The 14,231-nt window shown below is 46.4% G+C and overlaps 1 protein-coding gene across 4 annotated transcripts in view; it reads left to right on the top strand.

Moving 5' to 3' along the window:
• Window positions 1-14,231, top strand: part of TBXAS1 (thromboxane A synthase 1) — a 166,699-nt gene that overhangs the window by 111,940 nt on the left and 40,528 nt on the right. For all 4 annotated transcript variants that reach the window (XM_082256148.1, XM_082256146.1, XM_082256149.1 and 1 more), the window contains exons 3-5: window positions 5,024-5,117; window positions 7,093-7,145; window positions 9,385-9,481. In XM_082256148.1, the coding sequence (XP_082112274.1) occupies window positions 5,024-5,117; window positions 7,093-7,145; window positions 9,385-9,481 (244 nt within the window). The remainder of the gene's footprint in view (window positions 1-5,023; window positions 5,118-7,092; window positions 7,146-9,384; window positions 9,482-14,231) is intronic.

A 14,231-nucleotide genomic window follows, 5' to 3' on the forward strand; every position in this document is an offset into this window, starting at 1 on the left:
GTGGGTGCTACTGGCTCAGGCTGCTACTGCGGTGGGTACTGTTGGCTCAGGCTGGTACTACTGGCTGGTACTGCTGTGGGTATTGCTGGTGGGAAATGCTGGCTAGAGACACATGATGACATCAAGTTCAGCGGAGTGAGTGTGAGGACTCAGAAGAGTCTGGAGGAAGATAGAGGCGATGCTTCCTATATTGGTCAGTCTTCTCACAGGCAGAGTGCATTTGATATCACTCCGCCTGTGACTCACTCAGACTGTCAGGACGGAGCCAGAACTATACAGGAAACATCAGCTCCATTCTGACAGCTCAGCTGACAGACTCAACGGTAGAGATTGACCGATTATCAGCAACACCGATATATCGAGGGGCAATGTGCACTTTCCCCGATAAATCAGAATCGGTCTTTGGATTTACCGATATTGCCGTGACACTGGGTAGCTTCTGCGGCCGCCTTCCTCTGCCTCGTTACAGTGTGTTTTACCCGCCGTGGCCACACTGAAGTCTGCTCTGCATGCTGTGCACACAGTTGGGACAGTGAGTGATCTAGTTTTATCAAAGACCAATCACAGACACAGTGCATGTGTAAGACAGCTGCCGCGGCCCCCACAGCTGCCCGGTGCCAGCCAGCCACCCAGTCCCACACACCCAAGGGGCTAACCTGCCAGCCAGCCACAGGCCCTGCCTGACTGTACCTGCCAGCCACACACCGGCCCTGGGCCTGTACCTGCCAGCCAGCCACCCACCACAGGGTGCCAGCCAGCCACCCACCACAGGGTGCCAGCCAGCCAACCACCACAGGGTGCTGGCTGGCTGGCACCCTGTTTTGCACTGACTGCGCTGCGGTCAGTGCAAAACTGCTAGAAAAAAAGCTAGACAGTGGATTGGAGTCAGTGGACTACTACTGCAGTAGTGCGTCACTCACTGCTGCAATAATTTTAAATCACTACTACAGTAGTGATTTAAAATTATTGCAGTGAGTGAGTGCCCTTCTGCAGTGGTAGTCCACTGACTCTAGTCCAATCCACTGTGTAGCTGTTGTGTTGCCTATCTTTTTTTCTAGCAGTTTTGCAGTGACTGCAGTAGTTGCAGTGAGTGCCATACTGCAGAGGTAGTCCACTGACTCCAATTCAATCCACTGTGTAGCTGTTGTCTAGCTTTTTTTTTTTAGCAGTTTTGCACTGACTGCACTGCAGTAGTGAATTCAAATTATTGCAGTGAGTGATTGCACTACTGCTGCAGTTTATTATGCATTAATGCACAATCAGAATGCTGTGAAAATAAATGTCCCTGCAATTTAAGTTTTCCTATCAGTTCTCATGCAGTTAAGGTGTGAAGAACGAGCCCTTAATGTTAAAATTGTTAATAAAGTTTTACATGTTCAGTAACCGATTGTGTCTAAATTTGTGTTTTTATTTTGCAAAATTTTAAATGTGCAAAAATATCGGCCAATATCGGCCGATACCGATATGCGATGGCCAAAATATTGGTATCGGCAACGAAAAACGGATATCGTTCGATCACTACTTAGCGACAGCGGGGATATCGCGTGGCTCTTGCGGGTGTCAGGGAGCTGCATGCAGGAGACTTGGGTTGTCTGCTAATTCATCCCAAAGGTGCTCTATTGGGTTGAGGTCAGGACTCAGGACTGTGCAGGCCAGTTAAGCTTCTCTACCCCAAACTCACCCATCCATGTCTTTATGGACCTTGCTTTGTGCACTGGTGTGAAGTCATGTTGGAACAGGAAGGGGGCCATCCCCAAACTATTCCTACAAAGTTGGGAGCACGAAATTGTCCAAAATTTCTTGGTATGCTGACGCCTTAAGAGTTCCCTTCGCTGGAATTAAGGGGCCAAGCCCAACCCCTGAAAAACATCCCCTGCACCATAATCCCTCCTCCACCAAATAATGTGGACCAGTGCACAAAGCAAGGTCCATAAAAACATGGATGAGCGAGTTGGGGGTGGAGGTCCTTGACTGGCCTGCACAGAGTGCTGTGCTCATCCTGATAGGACACCATTGACCTCCATAAATGCGCTTCTGGAAGAATGGTCAAACATTCGCATAGACAAACTCCTAAACCTTGTGGACAGCCTTCCCAGAAGATTTGAAGCGGTTATAGCTGCAATGGGTGGGCCAACTCAATATCGAACCCTACGGACGAAGACTGGAATGCAATTAAAGTTCATGTGCGTGTAAAGGCAGGCATACCAAAACTTTTGGTAATCTAGTGTATACATTTTGGGTGGACTTTTGATTTTAAAGGGCAGTGCCAGACAACAGGCCCAAAAACTTTTTCTCGTGTCTGCTGAAGGAATTTAAAAAAGACGCAGTCGTGTGGGGCTCCGCCCATTCGGCCTCGTCACTGATTTACAGTCCCCTGTGGATGGAAAACTACAACTTTGTGACTGTCAACTTGTAGTTTTTAATGAACTACCACAGGGCTGTGCGTGATATGCAAGTTCAATATATCTTTCTGTCAGAATGTATCGGCTTACTCGCACGAGGTGCAAGCAAGCCGATACAATGACAGATCTGCAGGAATCCTGCATTGCAAAAGCAATCTGCTGATCGCTGGTGTAATGCTTTACAGGCTCCTGCAACAAAAATTATAAATGCACATTTTTGTACCTGCAAAAAAAAAAAGGGGGAATTTATTAATTACTTTATTATTTTTTTTAGGTGAACTAGTCCTTTTGATGCTCTGCAGGATGATGCACTGCATCCATTAGTGAGAAAATAAATAGGTTTCTCATAGTACTTAAAGTGGTTTTAAACCTCTGAAATGAAAAATGAACAGAGAAAACCCCTCTGTAGTGTATATTAGCCTCAATCCAAAGCTTTGAGTGTGAGTTTCCCTCTGCTGTCTGCATTAGTCACTTCTGACAGGTTATTCTGACACCACAGAATCTGGGGAGACAGTCATCTCTCTCTCTCTCTCTCTCTCCTCTCCTTTTTTTTTTTTTTTCTTTTAATTGACGGTCTTATTTTGTTTATAGCGCAAAAAATAAAAACCCCAGAGGTGATCAAATACCACCAAAAGAAAGCTCTATTTGTGGGGGGGGGGGGGGGGGGGGGAAGACATCAATTTTTTTACATGCAATTGTCAGTTAAAGTAATGCAGTGCCGCATCGCAGAAAATGGCCTGTTAATGAAGGGGGGTAAACCTTCAGCAGCTGAAGAGGTTAAAGATGAGACTGAAGCCTTTTTGTCACCTTATTATGTGTTGTGCCAGACTCACCTTCTTCAGGGGATGGGACTGGAACCTGGGAACATAATGACCACACAGGCTAAAATTTTAAGGGTCATTCAGAACAAGAGGCTACTGGGAATCTCGAGGATAAAAGGCAAGCCAGGGTGACAGCCATTCAGTGGGTGATATCTATGTCTGCTGTCTAGTGAGTTATACTTCCATGCTCAACTAGTATTCCAGTTATTGACAGACGCTGACAGCTTGAAACAAACAGAGTTTCCATTCAACAGAGACATTCCAATGCGAGGCACAGTAGTTGCATATATGATCAAGATACATTGTACATCCAAGAGTATACAGAGGGGGACGAGCACCATATGGTTGTGCAGAACATAGTAATGTATAAACAGATAATGACGTAAAAATGTGTAACGTTAGAGTAATCATGAGAATGATATAAGCTATGGGGAACACATCTGCATGTTAAATGTCAATAGCGTACTGGCAGCACAGAGTATATATGTTATCAGAAAGAAAAAAAAGTAGGAGGAGTGCAAAGAGGGTTTTTTTTTTATTTTATTATTATTGCATTAGCATTCCCACATTTGTGATGCACACATTGAATGCTGTGTGTCTGGAACAGGAAGTTGTCCCCTTGACGAATAGGGACAAGCTAGCCATAGCAATACATGGACATAGGGGAATTGATCAGCCATGACACTAAAAGCAAATAGCACAGGGAATATAACAATGTTAATAACTAGGTAAAACAAAAACAAAAACAATTTAAAGTGTACAATACCTTTTTAAAGGAGACGTACAGCCAAAGTTTGTTTGGCTGCACCTCTCCTATGCATCATAGGAGTGCAGATCGTTCTACACTCCGGTGACCTGTTTTCAGCAGACAAAGGGCTGAAGCCAGCTGTCAGCTGACATCACAAAGCTAGTCCAGGCTCGGGCAAGATCAGGACAATATGGTCAGGATCCGCCCACATGCTTGGACTGGCAACCTGGCTCAGCCTCTAACCAAGCCGCTGAGAGCCTGAGCTGGCCGCTCCCACCCCCTCCACAGCCCAGCACTCCAGTGAGCCCGGAGAGAGGGGGCAGAGCAGAGAGCTAGACTGACACCAGCTCTCTGCTCACGGAGTCCTGAGAACCGAGTGACCAGCAGTGTTTGATCGCTCGGTTCTCAGCCTTAGAGGCTCTGGGGGACAGATGCAGCATCAGACTTGGGTAAGTTTGATTTGAAAATAAAAACAATTCCCATACTTCTCTTTTAACAGTTTCCACCACTGGGGGACATGAGACGCTTCCCTAGAAGTCACTCTCTGCCTCTTCTCTGAGGCAGGCAGGAAGGACACAGCGGGGGTAGCACCTTGACTAGGCCCCCAACTAACTTTGCTTTGTTGATTCTGATAAGGTAAGAGAAGCACGAACCAAAACCCTCCATTTCTATGTAGAACAGGAGAACAAAGCGGGTTGTGTTCCCAACCAGGCTGCTGTGAAGGAAGGCATTTTATCTCTTCTACTTTCCAGATAAAGCAATTTGTCATTTTACTGCTCCATTGTCCTCATCATGACCTAAACTCTGCATATCGTCCATGCGTCCGGGGAACTTCCAAGGACCACAGCCATGTGTATTGTCTCTGGGATGTGTGCTGCTAAGCTCTGTAGGAAAGTTTGAGGTTTGCCTACAAATGTAACTGTCAATGTCTTGATCTTCTGATCACCTGTACACCCTGCAACATCTCAGCTTATGTACTGCTCAGTGAGTCTTGGTTTGAGTTGCTCAGGTTGGTAAGACATTTGCTTTGATGACTGGTTCTCTTTTTTCAGGTATTCTGTGTCCGCATTCTCTCAGTTGGAGAAGATGGGGATAAGACATCCGAAGCCAATCCCATTTATTGGGAATGTTCTGCTGTTTCAAAAGGTCAGGTGTTCCTATTCACCCTAACTCATTGAGTATTATCGTCACTATGCTGTAGCCAATGATAGCCCATTTATAATTAGCTTTAAAAAATATCTAAACCCAAGGCTCTTCTTCCTGAATTCTCCTGTTCCCTAAAGTGCCTGCCCTGACTTTGCTGCACACTGTAAGCTTCTCTTAGAAGCTGCAGTTAGTCAGATAGAGCTGGTCTCATTTCCAGGGCTGGAGGACATCCAGCGTCATCTAGCAGTTCCCACCTAAGCATGGCTGATTCTGCCCTGCCTCTTTCATTCATTGGATCTAAGTTATTTAATCATGGAGGCTCAGGATCATATGTGAATTTTACCCAGGGTGGTTTGCATGCAAATTCAGTCTGCCTAGGAACACCCACTATAGACTGATACCCACCAAAGCATTTTGATATTTGCATAATTCCTCCCGAAAACCATGGAAAGCAAAACATATTAAAGTACAGCTTTAATGTAATTTTCAATTTTAATAAATCTGCAGCTTTCAAAATAATCCCTAATATATGGTCCTGCCATGAAGATCCTTATTCAAGCTTTTCCTGTTGTGGGTTGACAACCCACTATTCCTGTCTTCCAATCGTGCCCTTGTGTTGTCACCTTGTCACATGCACTCGTGGTGGAGACTATAAATGGTCCGTCCAACACATATAATTTACTGTTGTCACTGTCAGGAAGCGAGTCCAGAGCAATGGCGTGCAGTTTAACCGCATAAAGACCAGCCGCCGCAGATATACTGCAGCAGGCTGGCTCTCCTGCGCAAACTGACGTAGGTGTAGGGTCTCGAGCGTGCGTGCGATCTGCCGGCGGCGCAATCGCGTGCCCGCTCTCAGGCCCTGCAGCTAAGCAACGGGAACCTGGCGATCGCTGCAGGGACTGACAGAAGGCAGTGTGCGGTTGTAAACATGGCACACCGCTCATCTGTCACTGATTTGAAACGGGGCTCCTGTGTTCCTCTTATCTCAGAACACAGGAGCCCTGTTTCCGTCCACCAAGTCTGGCCCCTACACAGTTAGAATCACTCCCTAAGTACACAATTAACCCTTTGATCGCCCCCTGGTGTTAACCCCTTCCCTGCCAGTGTCATTATTACAGTAACAGTGCATATTTTTAACACTGATTACTGTAGCAATGTCACTGGTCCCCCCCAAAAGTGTCAAAAATGTCAGTTAGGGGTCCGATCTGTCCGCTGCAATGTCGCAGTCCCGCTAAAAATCGCAGATCGCCGCCATTACTTGTAAAAAAAAAATAAAATGAATAAAAATGACATAAATCTTTCCCCTAGTTTTGCGCAAACCAATCAAAATATACTTATTGGGTTTTTTTTTTTAACCAAAAAATATGTGGCAAAATACAAGTTGGCCAAAAATGATGAAAAAATTTGATTTTTAATTTTTTTTTATTGGGAGTGTTAATTAGCAGAAAGTGAAAAATACTGCGCTTTTTTTTCAAAATTGTCACTCTTTTTTTGTTTATAGCGCATAATCAAAAAACCACAGAGGTGATCAAATGCAACCAAAAGAAAGCCCGGTTTGTGGGGGGAAAAAAAGGATGTCAATTTTATTTGGGTACAGCATCGCACGACCGCGCAGTTATCAGTTAAAGTAACACAGTGCTGAATCGGGAAAAATGGCCTGGTCCTTAAGGGGGCAAATCTTTCCGGTCCAGAAGTGGTTAAACTGAAACGAGTACATGCAAACTGGAAAGTTGGAATGACTGGCATTATAGAATTTTAGTTCTTTCTTTGTGCATACATTGTATTTTCTTCCTAACTTCCTCCTCTGCTTTTCAGCAATGTTTTTCTATCCTTTGACACAAACTTATTTAATTGTTCAGGAAGGTGACACAAATCTGTTCTCGTTATACAACAGAACCAGGGAGAGGAAAGCTTTTAGTATTACTTTAGTATGTGTTGAATTAAATATTGTGTCTTTAATCCTATCATTGTGCAGGGATTCTGGGAAGGAGCCAACAAGATCATAAAAACATACGGACCAATTACAGGGTAAGGATTGATTGGATTGAATGGTAAATCTTTTTATATCTATTTTTATCTATTTTTTATCTATTTTTGCTCTCCGATCAAAATGATTAAACCCTTTTGATCAAAGCCCCTTTTGCAGCTGTCAAAGTTTTGAGTGGAGCTCAGGAAGTGCAATATTGAAATGCCTTCTGCCTTTCTTCAGGGAACACTGAAACATTCACTCTCTGCATCAGCAGATCTAAGGCCTGGTGCACACCTATGCATTTTTTTAGTCCATTTTCAGTTTTGAAGAAACACGCTATAGTCCATTTAACATGGTTTCCTATGGATCATGTTCACATCTGTGCGTTTTATAGAAAGGGCCTGGGACTTTTTTCTGGTTTTTGGATTCATAGACTTCAATGGATCAAAAAGTGTATTGAAAAACACAAAATGCATCTGGAATATTCAAACTGCAACCTGCATAGGTGTGAATCAGGCCTTACACTCTAATGTCCCACCACAGTCCCATACTTTTATTATATATTCAATGCCAATGCTGGGCACAACAAAAATACCCTTGCAGTGGGGCCCCCTGTGCTGCAAGCGTTAGATGTTTGTTACGCCCAAGGGTGCATAAGAAAGGAGTAGTACTTACCTTATACCTCGCTCTAGCAGGGTCCCTTCAGCTAAGCGACTGGTGCTCTTAAGCCTTCCCTCTGAGGTGCTCCTGGCCACAGTTGCTCTCCTGTTTCCTCTATGTATAATGCAGGGCTAATAGTCCTGCATCGTGCATGATAATGGAGAGCTTCAGGCAGATGAAGAATACAGTAAGTGATACAGCCTCTTCCTGTACCCCCTAGACATAACAAGCATTTAACCCTTTGAATGCAGGGGTTTGATTTTATCTAGTTCTCAAGGTTGGGCTTTATTTTAGCTCTAACATATTCTGCAATGCTGCACTGAGAACACTAAGCGATTCACATGAGTCTCTTTACCAGAGAAGCTTACACTCTAATATCACGCCAGCTGTTATGGGGGAACAAATTGAAACTCTTTATTAGGTCTGTAATCTACCTTCCCAGGCGGATGGGTGGCCTAGGTTTGATCAACCCGGTGGTTTTCTTTTCTCTAATGATTTTGAAACATAATTTTGGTAATTGATTTGGTTTTGATGCTAACAGAGGAACCGGTTCGCCTGGGTGGGTTGGTATTTTTCAGTCCTGATTTATGCCTTTTCTGTGGAGCTGGGAGAATGGTGGGCCAGTGAAAAGCCTGAGGGTGCGACACGGTGAGCTCCCGGGCTTAAGTTGTCCCATGCTTGAAAATGCTTTCCCGCTTGAGTCATGTGGAGTGGGCATACGGAGCCTTTCAAACTCACTGAGATTTTGATTTAGAGCCATTGTCTCTAGTTAGCCTCTAGTTAGCTTAGTAGTCCGTTACTTCACATGGAACAACGGGGTCAGGTTTCCATGTGCAAAAAGTCCTTCATGTTGAGGTGGTGGTGCACAATATTCTGTGTGAGGCTGGGAAGATTTGGGGTCTTGAGAAGGACAGGTGGCGGCCAGAGGAGCCTGGACAAAGGCATGGAGGAATGTCAGGTCCCCGTAGCTGTTGTCTGTCAGTCTCTGGGTGTGTGGCCTTTTCTTCTGTCCTTTCACGTCATCTACATTTTTACAGAATTCGATTTTTTTTAAAAAGGCTGCATGCATGGGTTAAATGCGTAATTGTTTTTTAGCCTGGGGGTGTGTTTAGGTTGTGGTAGAGTTGTGTTTTACATAATTTAGTAGTTTACTGATAATAAAATTGTTTCTTTGTTTATAGTTCTGTTTGTTTTTTTTAGGAAAATACATTTTTTTTCTGTTATTTTCTGATGTAAGCTTGTTTGTTTTTGCTTTTTTTATGTATATATTCATTTTTATTTATTTTTTGTATATATGTAAATATGTTTTTATTATGTTATATGTTTGTAAGATTTTTATTAAACAAAAATTTATACTCTAATAGCGCCACCACAGTTACACATGATTGATTATTATTAATATACATTTATATAGCAGTGCCGTATGGAGAACAATGAACCAGTCATATCAATCTCTGCACCAGAGGAGCTTATACTCTAATGACCCCTCCACAGTCCTATACTAGCTGTAGTAAGCAGGTAGCCTATCAGTATGTGTTTGTATGGTGGAAGCAGACCAGATCACTTGCAGGAAAATACAGGGAATATATAGAAATATCACGCAGAAACTCCTTTCATATCTTTTTGTGTGTATTATAGATACTACATGGGTCGACGTCCAATGGTTCTGATATCGGATCCGGAAGCCATCAAACAAGTTCTTCAGAAGGACTTTGCAAATTTTACTAACAGGATGGTAAGTTATCGCTGAAAATAGTCCTTTTCATAGAAAGTATGTTCTGACTCATTGTGGTTCATAAATGCAGGATGTTCTCAGATAGTATACCACACTCCACCCAGAATTGTGAAATATCTGCACTTATAGGGATTGCAAACCCCAATGATGAACTTCTACTATTTGCTTCCTTTTTGTCTTTATAAGTATAATCCTGTTATATTTGTTTAACTACTTGACGTCTGCGCTATAGACGAATGACGGCTACAGCACTGACCAAAATTGCCGGGAGGGCGTACATTGACGTCCTCTCGGCAATAAGCGGCCTGCGCATTCCCTGCAGAGCGCACCTGGCTCGCTCTGTGATCGGCGAGTCCATGAGACTTGCCTGATCACAGATCGGAGGCGATCCCGCCCCCTTACCACGTGATCAGCTGTCAGCCAATGACAGCTGATCATGTAAAGTAAACAGCAGCCGGCGATCAGCTGTTATTTTCTTCTCACACTATCGGTGTGAGGAGAAAAAAAACAACGATTGCCGGCTGCTGTCAGAGGGACATTGGTCCTACCTACCAATGCCCACCAGTGCCACCTACCGGTGCCCACCAGCGCCATCAGCCATTGCCCACTAGTGCCACCTACCAGTGTCACCTATCAGTGCTCACCAGTGCCATCTTTTAGTGCCCCATCATAAGTGTCCCCTACCAGTGCCTATCATTGCCCATCAGTGCCACCTGTTAGTGCCCATCAGTGCCCATGAGTGCTGCCGATTAGTGCCCATTAGCGACACCTACCAGTGCCCTTTAGTGCCGCCTTATCAATGCCCATCAGTGCCGCCTCATTAGCGCACATCAATGAAGGAGAAAAATTACCTGTTTGCAAATTTGCTTTAGCAAAAAAAACCCCAGTAGTGATTAAATACCACCAAAAGAAAGCTCTATTTGTTTGAAAAAAATGATAAAAATTTGATTTGGGTAAAGTGTTGCATGACCACGCAATTGTCATTCAAAGTGCGACAGCACTGAAAGCTGAAAATTGGCCCGGGCAGGAAGGGGGTTTAAGTGCCCAGTAGGCAAGTGGTTAATGGGTGCAATAATTACCTGTTAATCCTGCCAGAAATCTTGTGAGCTTATAATTAACTGTGCACTCTGCTTGTTCTGCATTCTTATCAGTTTGCATTGTTCCAGTGCTGGTGCAAGGATTTTTGACACCCTAGGCGAGCCCTCATTTTGTCGCCCCCCCCCCTGGCTCAGGTCATGACTCCACCCCTTTTGCCCTACCAATGTTTATGGTTGGGGTGGAGTCAGCAACCATTAAATCAGCAGTCAGCGTCCCCCCCCATTAGAGAGCGACCCCCCATTAATTCAGAGTCACCATATATAAGCACCAGTGGGGACTATGGTGTGAATGACCCCCCCCCCCCCCCCGTAGCAACCGCCACTGATCAGCACCCCTCCTTAGATTAAAGTCCCCTGATATCAGTGCCCCCTCCCCCCATAGAGGCCTCCATTAGAGAGAGTCAGAAACCCCCTTACCCTCCTGGATCTGCTGCAAAGATGTGTGTGTGTGAAGCCGGAGTTGGGCGGCTGTAAAATCCCATGCTTTCTTGCACCTTCAAAAGCATCACTGGTTGCAAGCAGTAGCGTAGCGTGGGGGGTGCTGGGGGGGCCAGCCGCACCGGGTGCAAAATCTGGAGGGGGGGCGCATCCTGCGGCCGCCGCTGCCATTTAGGAGCCCCCTCAGCCATTTGCTCAGCCATCTAGAACGGCGGGCGGCAGGAGGCTGATATCAGAGCCAGTACAGCTCCGGATGGAGGGCGAGACTTCAAGTTAACCCGCAGGTGATTGGTTGCTAGCAACCAATCACAAGCTGGTTACCTGGAAAAGTTGTCCAGATTCCGCCCTTCTTCCAGAGCTGCCCTGCTTCTGATGTCAGCTTCATGCTTGCTGCCATCCATGCGGAGCTGTCCAGCTGCTGTCTGCTCTGTGAGTATCGTGGAGGAAGCTGAAGGTGCTGTGAAGGGGTAGCTGAGGACAGGGAGCTGAAGATGGGGGGGAGGGCTGAGGACAGGAATCTGAAGATGGGGGGGGGGGCTGAGGACAAGAATCTGAAGATGGGGGGGGGGGGGGCTGAGGACAGGAATCTGAAGATGGGGGGGGGGGGGGGTTGAGGATAGGAATGTGAATATGGGGGGGGGGGGCTGAGGATAGGAATCTGAAGATGGGGGTGAGAACTGGAATCTGAAGATGGGGGAGGGGGGAGGACTGAGGACAGGAATCTGAAGATGGGGGGGGGGGGGCGGAGGGCTGAGCGCAGGAATCTGAAGATGGGGTAAAGCTGAGGACAGGAATGTAGGGGTACTGTGGGACAGGAATGTAAAGGGGTACTGTGGGACAGGAATGTAAAGGGGTACTGTGGGACAGGAATGTAAAGGGGTACTGGGGGACAGGAATGTAAAGGGGTACTGGGGACAGGAATGTAAAAGGGTACTGGGGATGAGAACAGGAATGTAAAGTGGTACTGTGGATGAGGAGAGGAAGGTAAAGGGATTGTGGGGGACAGGAAGGTAAAGGGATTGTGGGGGACAGGAATGTAAAGGGGTAGTGAAGGGGTTGTGGGGGACAGGAATGTAAGGGGGTAGTGGGGATGAGGACAGGAATGTAAAGGGGTACTGGGGATGAGGACAGGAATGTAAAAGGGTGGGGGGGCGGGGGTGGGGAGAGGACAGGAATCTGAAGATGGGGTAAAGCTGAGGACAGGAATGTAAAAGGGTACTGGGGGGACAGGAATGTAAAGGGGTAGTGGGGGACAGGAATGTAAAGGGGTACTAGGGGACAGGAATGTAAAGGGGTACTGGGGGGCAGAAATGTAAAGAGGTACTGGGGATGAGGACAGGAATGTAAAGGGGTAGTGAGGGACAGGAATGTAAGGGGTAGTGAGGGACAGGAATGTAAAGAGGTACTGGGGATGAGGACAGGAATGTAAAGGGGTAGTGGGGGACAGGAATGTAAAGGGGTAGTGGGGATGAGGACAGGAATGTAAAGGGCTAGTGGGGGACAGGAATGTAAAGGGGTACTAGGGGACAGGAATGTAAAGGAGTAGTGAGGGACAGGAATGTAAAGGGGTACTGGGGGACAGGAATGTAAAGGGGTAGTGGGGATGAGGACAGGAATGTAAAGGGCTAGTGGGGGACAGGAATGTAAAGGGCTAGTGGGGGACAGGAATGTAAAGGGCTAGTGGGGGACAGGAATGTAAAGGGGTACTGGGGGACAGGAATGTAAAGGGGTACTGGGGATGAGGACAGGAATGTAAAGGGGTAGTGGGGGGCAGGAATGTAAAGGGGTAGTGGGGATGAGGACAGGAATGTAAAGGGCTAGTGGGGGACAGGAATGTAAAGGGCTAGTGGGGGACAGGAATGTAAAGGGGTAGTGGGGGACAGGAATGTAAAGGGGTAGTGGGGGACAGGAATGTAAAGGGGTACTGGGGGACAGGAATGTAAAGGGGTACTGGGGATGAGGACAGGAATGTAAATGGGTACTGGGGATGAGGACAGGAATGTAAAGGGGTACTGGGGACAGGAATGTAAAAGGGTACTGGGGATGAGGACAGAAATGTGAAGGGGTACTGGGGATGAGGACAGGAATGTAAATGGGTAGTGGGGGACAGGAATGTAAAGGGGTAGTGAAGGGGTAGTGGGGGACAGGAATGTAACAGGGTAGAGAAGGGGTAGGGGGGACAGGGATGTAAAGGGGTACTGGGGATGAGGACAGGAATGTAAAGGGGTAGTGGATGAGGACAGGAATGTAAAGGGGTAGTGGATGAGGACAGGAATGTAAAGGGGTACTGGGGATGAGGACAGGAATGTAAAGGGGTACTGGGGATGAGGACAGGAATGTAAAGGGGTACTGGGGATGAGGACAGGAATGTAAAGGGGTACTGGGGATGAGGACAGGAATGTAAAGGGGTAGTGGATGAGGACAGGAATGTAAAGGGGTACTGGGGATGAGGACAGGAATGTAAAGGGGTACTGGGGGACAGGAATGTAAAAGGGTACTAGGGATGAGGACAGAAATGTGAAGGGGTACTGGGGATGAGGACAGGAATGTAAATGGGTAGTGGGGGACAGGAATGTAAAGGGGTAGTGAAGGGGTAGTGGGGGACAGGAATGTAACAGGGTAGAGAAGGGGTAGGGGGGACAGGGATGTAAAGGGGTACTGGGGATGAGGACAGGAATGAAATGGGATACTGGGGTTGAGGACAGGAATGTAAAGGCAGAAGGGAGGTGATATAAAGGGGGCTAAGGACAGGAATGCAGAGGGGGCTGAGGACAGAAATGTGAAGGAGGAGGGGCATGATATAAAGGGGCATAAGGATAGGAATGTAAAGGGGGGGGGGGTGATGACAAGGATGTGAGGGGAGGGGGGTGGATATGAAGGTGGGCTGAGGACAGTAATGTGATTGGGTGGGGGTTGTGATGTGCAGGGGGGACTGTGAACCCTATTGTAATGACAGGATTGAAATGTGAAGCATATGAGGCTAGCTTTATAACATTGCTATCTGTGTTCTGCATGTAGGCAGCCCATTCATTTAATTTTGCGTAATTGTCAGTATAGTAATTAGGTTGTCCAGTGTAGTGGTCAGGTAGGTCTGTGTAGTGGTCAAGTAGGTCTGTGTAGTGGTGAGGCAGGTCAGTGTAGGTGTCAGTATAGTGATCAGGTAGGTTAGTGCCGGAAACAGGTAGATCTGTGTAGTGGTCAGTGTAATTGTCAGG

The sequence above is a fragment of the Pelophylax lessonae genome (genome assembly GCF_965119305.1).
Source record: "Pelophylax lessonae genome assembly, chromosome: 4".
Classification (NCBI taxonomy): Eukaryota; Metazoa; Chordata; class Amphibia; order Anura; family Ranidae; genus Pelophylax; species Pelophylax lessonae.